Here is a 9,410-nt window from a genome sequence, read left to right on the forward strand (position 1 = left end):
TCGAGGAGCCCCAGAATTTTGTGAGTCAACTTAAAAAACTCGGCTCTGTCACTGCTTTCAATAAGCCTGTGGCCTCAAGTCTCACATCTGTGCCATATGCGCGAGTAGATTTGATTTCACCCAGCGTCTCTGTGATATTGTCACTTGATTTCAAAATGACTGACACCGTGGCCAGTCTATCTCTGATCAAGAAGTCTTTTACATTCTTTCTCAGTGTATTGTGCAGCTATCGTGGGTTTCCTAAAGAAATTGTACTGGGAGCTACACTCATTGAAAAAGTCTTGAGTAAGTGTCAAAACAAACCTGTACTGGCTCATCATCACCGAGGTAGTGAGGTGCTAGTGGCTGGGGTAACAGAGGTGCAGGTGCTTGTTGTGATCATACTCTCGTGCTGCTGGTGCTAGGCCATGGCTCTTCTTGATCTTGTTGGTCAGCAGGCAACACGTGGGGAAGGGTGGGTATTGCATTGGCTGCTAGGCTCCTCAATCTCTGTGGTCGGGCTAGCAGGCTGCTAGGTGAGCTCAGCATCGGTCTCGACATGGTGTTCCTCAGTTTTTTTTTGCTCTTGGCAGTGCCCAGCTATTTTCGGATACCCATGCTGATCAAAGCTTAGCCAACTAGCTATAATTATTCATTGCGCCACTACCAAAACGTGTAATTGTTTTTAATAACCTGCCCAGGGACTGCGGTTGAAAATTAGCCGGCTGGCTAAAACCGGCACTTTTACTGAAACTTTGATTACTGTGCACTGTCCCTGTAAAAATAAACTCAAACTCAATGACGCTGTCTGTGAGAAGAAAAAAAAATGAGGAGGGACATGTCAAAATGCAGATTTTCTGAGTTTTCCATGTGGGCTTTTAAAAGCTAAATATTGGTGCAGAATTTCTACTTCAATTATCTAAGTGGACCGACCCTTCAAGTAAGCTGTATCCACAGGGAATGGTCACTGGATCCTTCAGTATTTTTACATTGTTTAATTGAACCTTTATTTAGCTAGGCAAGTCAGTTAAGAACAAATTCTTATTTACAATGACGGGCTACCGGGGAACAGTGGGTTAACTGCCTTGTTCAGGGGCAGAAAGACAGATTTTTACCTTGTCAGCCTGGGATTCGATCCAGCAACCTTTTGGTTACTGGCCCAACGCTCTAGAGCTCTAACCTGCCACCCCAGTAGATCCAGATAGATTGAAAAGCAGATCAAGTCTATGGCCTCTGCCATGTTGATACACAAACTCACAGTCTGAGCAGCGGAGTGTCAGTATAAGTTATAACTGTTTGTTCTGAGGAGTAGGAGTGGCTTCCACTGAGCTCACTGAGCTCACCTGTATACTGTCAAAGGTCACTTCCTGGTTTTGTGAAACCTAACCATGAGGACAGAAAGTAATTGCGTTGGGTTATACAGTAAATAAATGACTCCTGAGGCATCATCCAGCAAGAAATGTGTTGTTCTGCTTTCTCTCTCTCGATGCAAACTGGTCAAGGGAAGCAGACAGAAACAAGTTGCAGTCTGCTGAAGCTGCAGCAGTAGCGGTGAATCACCTCTGTGGAAATGATTAATCATTGGAATTCAGGGCCAGCTTGAACACAATAGATGTGAAAGTGGAAGGGAGTCACTGATGCTATGTTTCGCATTGAGCAAAGAGGAGGACAGCATATCCTCTCCAGGGCAAACTAGAATAGCTGCTAGAAGATGACTCAGCATTCAGGCAGCTTGCAGGTGAGCATGTTTTTCCTGTTTTAAAGTCTCTCTTCTTCTCAAGGCAAATGTGTCAGCTTAATGTATCTAGATGTACAGTAGCATATGGTTTCTGTTAGGACATTTCTAAACAATGTTATTATTTGACACAGAAAATATATTACACAGCAAATATAGGATATGTCATGCCAGTTTCTAAATGCCAGCTTGTTTGTACAATGCCTAGGTCTGGTTTTGACTGGCATTATATCCAACAACCTTACCACCTGCAATCATGTGCCTCATAATTCAGGGATGTCTAATCCGGGCTGAGTATTTTGTTGATTATAGTGCTCAACGTACTGCACACATTTTTACAATGTCGTTTTATCATAAAATATGCTGAACTCTCAGACGATATTCATATATTGAAGTTCTCAACCCGCTCTGTTCTCAACCCGCTCTATTGTTCAATACGTGCTGTTTCAAAACCTGAAGGGTAGCTAGTCCTGATGCCTCTAATATGCTTAGTTGGCCTTTTATGCTATCTTAAAGAATGAAAAATAGAACAAATCTCTAATGGCAAAATATGTAAAAGATATGCTCTCTTTCCTCCACAGACTTGAATGGTACAGAGATGAATGCTTTGTGCACAATTCTTGCGGCACTCACCATGATCTCTTGTGAGTTGGGGGACAATTCCGGACAGTACTCCTATGCCTCAGAGGCAGCCAACTTTGCCATTGACTTCCATAATCGCATGGACAAATATGCTTTTGCTTACAAGGTCGTCGACATTCTATCTGCCACGCCACAGGTCTGTAGACTGCACACTTGCACACCACTTGCAGTAAAATATTATTTGTTTTATAATAGTTATAAGTTCTTCAGAACTAACTGAACTGAAAAAATACTTAATCACTAATTGAACTAAAATTGTAATTATGTCCTCGGATTTGGCACTAGACTTGAATGAGAATATTTAAAGTACAAACGTAGATTAAAGTATTCACCTTACGTAAATATTTCTGTTGACTTTTAGATTTACCCTCCTGCTCGGGTGAAGTACACCATGACTGTCAAAGTGGGAGAGACTGTGTGTAAGAACGAAGCCAATGTAAACTTGGCTGATTGCAGCCTGCAGAATTCTCTGGATCTCAAGGTAATGTATAATTTACCTGCTAAATCACCATTCACCTTGAAGTAAATAGTTAGCCTACAGTATATATTAATACGATTACCTGAGCTCTGATCATATACACAGTATTCGCCAGTTTCCCAGACCAAGATTAAACCTAGTCCTGGACTAAAAAGCACTTTCAGTGGAGATTCTACTTTGAGCATGCTTTTTGGTCCAGGAATAAGCTCATCCGGGCCAAGGAAACTGGCCCTAAAATATTCAAGTATCTGATGATGTCTGTCTCTCTCTTTTCAGACTATGATCTGCCATTTTGTCGTGCTTGAGGTCCCACATTCTGCCTTTCCAACTCCAAGCTACCTTCTGGTGGACCAGTGTAATTGACATGGACTTTGAATTTAAGTTTGTCAAAGCATTCTGGAATGAACTAACCCTGATGCTGCATCACCATCACACATCTACAATTCTTTAAAAGCATTTTATTGTCAACACAAACACAATATTTGAAGCTTGACATTTAAACTTTGATTCACAGTCTTTGAACTCCTTTAGTACGTTTTACCTGTTATACATCTCCAATAATCCCTTGGCCACCACAGTCAAGTTCTACTGATTAATTAAGAGGTTAATACATTACTTTAAAAAGGGAGTTTTGGTGTTGTTTTTTACTTGATTTAATTTATTTTTAATTTGTCATATTTCTTAGTAGTAGGAACACATTGGTATACTTTATTTCCCCATGGTTTTAAAAAGTGCCTTTGATGTAGGCCTATAAATGTTTACATTTAGAATGGCAAAGAAACTATTACACATACTACACGATTACACAATACACATAGCTTGCATGCCCTATATACAGAAAAGCCATTCTTCATTACCATGTAAGTCTACCTTTATGAGCACTGGAAGCAACACTTGTCAATGTGTTTGAACATTGTCTTGCTTCCCTTTGTTTACTTTGGATGACTAAGCCATAAAGGCTGCCAGCCTGCCACACAGGTCAGCGCAGGAAGGGGAGAGACCAAACACAGGTGCACTTCTTCCACCGCTGTAAGGAACATCAGATATAAGAGACATGAGGTCATCTTCGGCAATGTTCTCTCAGAGTGTTCTTTCTGTCACAGACGTGTTCAATTCTCATGCAGTCATTACCCAAGTTGTGTATGTATAAGAAAGGGCACTGAGCCCTAGACTACATCATTTCAGTAGAGGTGTTCTTTTAGAATGAGGGGTGCTGTAGCTCTGCTGGTGTTGCTGGTCTGTCTGGGACATGGGCTCAGGGAGAGAGTGGAGGGTTCAGAGATAATTACATTACTCAACAGTGTCACAGGGAAGGTGGCGATAGCAGGGTGCAAGAGGTTCAATGCTTGATGATCTGAGCGCCCCCCTGAGTTGATGAGTACAATTTCAGTAGATCACTGTTGGGCTGGTAGATCAGACAGGAACTTTGGGGCAAGGTCATTTAGTGCTTTGAATGTGGTTCATATTGCCTTATTGGGAATTCAGGACTTGGACAAGGAGTCAGTGAAGCTTAAAGACGCAAAGATGATTTGGTCAAATTCGTAGTGAGTCAACACCCTTGATGCTGTGTTCTGAAAATATTAGGAATTTTGCTCAGGCTTTTGGAAGTGAAAAGGGTATTGCTATAGTAAAGTTTGGAAAATGCTAATTTGATGTAGGCCTACTTCACCCACTAATCTGGAGAGAAGGTACATTTTTTCCCACCAGATACAGTGGTGGAAAAGGTACCCAATTGTCATACTTCTGTAAAAGTAAAGATACCTTAATAGAAAATGACTCAAGTAAAAGTGAAAGTCACCCAGTAAAATACTATTTGAGTAAAAGTTGAAAAGTATTTGGTTTTAAATATACTTAAGTATCAAGAGTAAAAGTAAAAGTATAAATCATTTAAAAAATGTATATTAAACAAACCAGATGACACAATGTTCATGTTTTTTTTTTGCGGATAGCCAGGGACACATTCCAACACTCAGATATAAATTACAAATGAAGCATTTGTGTTTAGTGAGTCCGCCAGATCAGAAGCAGTAGAGATGACCAGGAATATTCTCTTGATAAGTGTGTGAATTGGACCTTTTTCCTGTCCTGCTAAGCATTCAAAATGTAACAAGTACTTTTGGGTGTCAGGGGAAATGTATGGAGTAAAAAGTACATTATTTTCTTTAGGAATGTAGTGAAGTAAAATTAAAAGTTGTCAAACATATTAATAGTAAAGTACAGTTACCCACCAAAACTACTTAAGTAGTACTTTGAAGTATTTTTATTTAAGTATTTCCCACCACTGGATAGGTACAGTGAAATGTGTTGTTTTAAGGGGTCAAATAAAAAATGTAATCAAACTTTATTTGTCACAAACGCCGAATACAACAAGTGTAGAGCTTACCGTGAAATGCTTACTTACAAGCGGTTAACCAACAGTGCAGTTCAAGAAGAGTTAAGAAAATATTTAACAAATAAACTAAAGTAAAAAATAATAAAACAATAATGAGGCTATATACAGGGGGTACCGGTCCCGAGTCAATGTTTAGGGGTACAGGTTAGAGGTAATTTGTACATGTAGGTAGGGGTGAAGTGACTATGCAAAGATAATAAACAGCGAGTAGCAACAGTGTACAAAACAAATGGGGGGGTCAATGTAATAGTCCGGTTGTCACGTTCTGACCTTAGTTCTTTTGTTATTTCTTTGTTTTAGTATGGTCAGGGCGTGAGTTGGGTGGGTTATCTATGTTGGTTTTTCTATGTTGGTTTTTTCGTTTGGCCTGGTATGATTCTCAATCAGAGGCAGGTGTCGTTAGTTGTCTCTGATTGAGAATCATACTTAGGTAGCCTTTTTCCACCTGGGTTTCGTGGGTGGTTATTTTCCGTGTCAGTGTTTGTCCCACACGGAACTGTTTCGGTTTGTATTTCACGTATCGTTTATTGTTTTGTTTCTGTGTTCGTTTGTATCATTAAAATATATTATGGACACATACCACGCTGCGCATTGGTCCGACATTTCTTACTCCTCGTCAGAGGAGGACGAAGAAAACCGTTACACCGGTGGCCATTTGATTAGTTGTTCAGCGGTCTTATGGCTAGGGGTAGAAGCTGTTAAGGAGCCTTTTGGTCCTAGACTTGGCGCTCCGGTACCGCTTGTCGTGCGGTAGCAGAGAAAACAGTCTATGACTTGGGTGACTGGAGTCTGACAATTTTATGGGCTTTCCTCTGACACGCCTATTATATAGGTCCTGGATTGCAGGAAGCTTGGCCCCAGTGATGTACTGGGCCGTACACACTACCCTCTGTAGCGCCTTATGGTCAGATGCCGAGCAGTTGCCCTACCAGGCGGTATGGCACTACCACTGTTGTGTCGTCAGCAAACTTAATGATGGTGTTGGAGTCGTGTTTGGTCACGCAGTCGTGGGTGAACAGGGAGTACAGGAGGGGACTAAGTACACACCTCTGAGGGGCCCCAGTGTTAAGGATCAGCCTGGCAGACGTATTGTTTCCTACCCTTACCACCTGGGGGTGGCCCGTAAGAAAGACCAGGATCCAGTTGCAGAGGGAGGTGTTTAGTCCCAGTGTCCTTAGCTTAGTGCTGAACTTTGTGGGCACTATGGTGTTGAATGCTGAACTTTAGTCCATGAATAGCATTCTCACATAGGTGTTACTTTTGCCCAGGTGGGAAAGGGCAGTGTGGAGTGCGATTGAGATTGCGTCATCTGTGAATCTGTTGGGGTGGTATGCAAATTGGAGTGGGTCTAGGTTACCCGGGAGGAGGCTGTTGATGTGAGCCATGACCAGCCTTTCAAAGCACTTCATAGCTACCGGCGTGAGTGCTACTGGGCAGTAATCATTTAGGCAGGTTACCTTTGCTTCCTTGGGCACAGGGACTATGGTGGTCTGCTTGAAACATGTAGGTATTACAGACTCAGTCAGGGAGAGGTTGAAACTGTCAGTGAAGACACTTGCCAGTTTGTCCGCGCATGCTTTGAGTACACGTCCTGGTAATCCATCTGGCACGGGGCTTTGTGAATGTTGACCTGTTTAAAGGTCTTGCTCACAACTACAGAGAGTGTTATCACACAGTCATCCAGAACAGCTGGTGCTCTCGTGCATGCTTCAGTGTTGCTTGCCTCGAAGCGAGCATAAAAGGCATTTAGCTCGTCTGGTAGGCTCGTGTCACTGGTCAGCCATTGCGTTGAGGTTGCTGATGACCTCCCTCAGGGATTCTCGCTCTTTCTTCAGAGCGAATTTATCTCACATTTCAGCGAATTCGCCGTGGGTGGCCAGGTTTTCCAATATATCATGACCAAGGTGCCTGTGGACAAAGATTTTGTATTATACCTTGCACCAAATATTTCTGTTTTATGATAAAAATCTTACACAATTGATTTAACTGTAATCTATAAATAATCTCAACTATCTAACAGCTGGGCATTAACTCTTGCTTATTATGAAAACAAATGAATGAATTTGTGCAGTGCCTGGCTCAGGCGACCATTGTTATCAAGGAGGGTTGTGTTCATTTGGCATCAAATAGAGGCAAAGTGACTGACACAGGGAGGGCAACTACCTGGACTTGTCAATAAGAAACACACTTTTGTTTTCCATTGCAAAGTTTTATAAATGTTTTCCTTTGTGTGCCATCATGCACATGACCCAGTTCAATTAGCTGGAGGCTCTTCCAACCTGACTTCCAGTGCTGGGTCCACACACTGAGGTATAAAGAACTGGAGACTGCATCCAACATGTCTGACCGATGTTGGTGATCTACTCACGTTAGTATAAGCAGATTCATGGACCGTCTAAGTAACATCCGGTTTACACAGACAAACATCCACGGCCGATCCTTGCCATTCTGCCACCATAGGCGAGATCCCCGGATGTTGAAATCAGGCTCAATTTTGGTTCTGAATGAAAGTTGAAAATAAGTAATTTAATCCTTGGCCCAAATCAAAGCCAGTCTGAACCCGCACCAAATCTGAACCAATCATAGACGACGATTGGTTCAGATTTGGTCTAGACCGAACCAAAAACCAATGTCCGTGGATGTGGAAATCAAGGCCAGTCCTGAACTGCACCAAAAAAAGATGTCCAAAAGGCGTCAGCGTCGGTCAGTGCATACTGAGGTGTTGCCTACAGTGTTGTCTGAAATTAAATTTTATGAATGCCCATCTATGTGGAAAACCTACCATTTGTAAAACACAAAAAAAAGACAGAAGTCAGCTCATGCTTACTGGGGTGTAACCTACCATGGCCCACCCTTTGTAAAACAGGCCATTGCATTGCATTTATTAGTCCTGATTCCTGTGAATAATCAATTTGGCTATTTAAGCTCTGAATATCAGCTACCCAACTTTATCAGGAGTTATCGTCAGCCTATTTACAATGTGTTTACTCAGCAGGGAAATGCAGAAGTATTTTATTTTTCGCTATGATCGGTTCTTCAAAAATGTATGGATACAAATTTGAAACCTGATCATGACATTGGGGTGAAACTCCTGGACAACTGTTGTGATTGTCCATTCTATATTGTCCATTTTACTTTGACTTGTCCTGTTTTTAGGATATGTTGTTTGTTAATATTGTCCCTCTCATGACATTGTCATACATTTAATATCCAGCCTGTAGGCTACAGAAAAGGCCACATACTCTCTTTACCATATCCTATATGTGCTACATGATTTAAGTCAGATACAAAAATTTGGGACGGAACGTTGGTGGAGCGCTGCAGAGATGCGTCTCTTCAACAGCACCCTGGAGAGGCGCGCTGGGAATGGACAAGTAAAATATTTTGTCCCTTGTCTTTGACACGGTGTGCACTGTTTATCAAAGGGCGGCGTCAGGAGCGTCTTGGTCAGTTTAGCTCAGAAAATGGCGCCCTCGTCAATCTGCCCTATGGCGGCTGCCTAACAAGCGGGCCGGCAGTGCAAACATCACATACATGCGCACTAGCGCACAGGGAGCAACGCAACATGGCAGGCATTGGATGAATTTAAAATGTTAATATCTTCGGCAGTGAGTGATGGAGAAAAATTCTGCCTCAGCGACAATTATTTGAATAATTCAATGGATGTTTTGTGCACAAAGGTGGTGACTGAAATGTCTTATTAGGAATTTTCAAATCGGACCCTGGCAGTCTATAGAAATTGTCTTTCTGGACCGGACGTCAGTCAAACTGCAGTACAGAAGCAAAACTGTAGGTGCAAACACCCCACCCAACAGACTGTCGCCCAATCGCGTTCACGTTATCATGATGCGTCACGCGGTTGCTAAACTAATCGTCACGCAATCCCTTCTCCAGGGTATGAGTCGAGAAACGTGCTTCTTACCCTACAAAAAGAAATTGAACTGTATTTTAAGACAGTTAAATACTCTACTAACAAAAAAGCTGTTAGAATTGTAAGTGTATGTATGTCCCTTAAGGTCCTTGTGTAATTGTAATGTGATATTGTACCCCCTAGCTCGACTGTCCATTATATGTAATCTATATACACTTGTGTTCCCTTGTACTTTCTGTATTGATTTGTTGTTAATAAAAAAAATATATAAAAAAATTTAAGAGTCGAGAAACGTGCCTATTTTCCTCGAAAG

At 41.8% G+C, this 9,410-nt stretch overlaps 1 protein-coding gene across 1 annotated transcript; it reads left to right on the forward strand.

The window, feature by feature from the left end:
• Positions 1-1,368: 1,368 nt before the first annotated feature.
• zgc:194981 (uncharacterized protein LOC561073 homolog) lies at positions 1,369-3,455 on the forward strand. The gene is made up of 4 exons (XM_039015617.1): positions 1,369-1,717; positions 2,296-2,492; positions 2,718-2,837; positions 3,111-3,455. The coding sequence occupies exons 2-4, from the start codon at positions 2,313-2,315 to the stop codon at positions 3,195-3,197; spliced, it is 387 nt and encodes a 128-aa protein (XP_038871545.1). The 5' UTR covers positions 1,369-1,717; positions 2,296-2,312; the 3' UTR covers positions 3,198-3,455.
• Positions 3,456-9,410: the final 5,955 nt, after the last annotated feature.

Source organism: Salvelinus namaycush, chromosome 2 (assembly GCF_016432855.1).
Source record: "Salvelinus namaycush isolate Seneca chromosome 2, SaNama_1.0, whole genome shotgun sequence".
NCBI classification, from domain to species: Eukaryota; Metazoa; Chordata; class Actinopteri; order Salmoniformes; family Salmonidae; genus Salvelinus; species Salvelinus namaycush.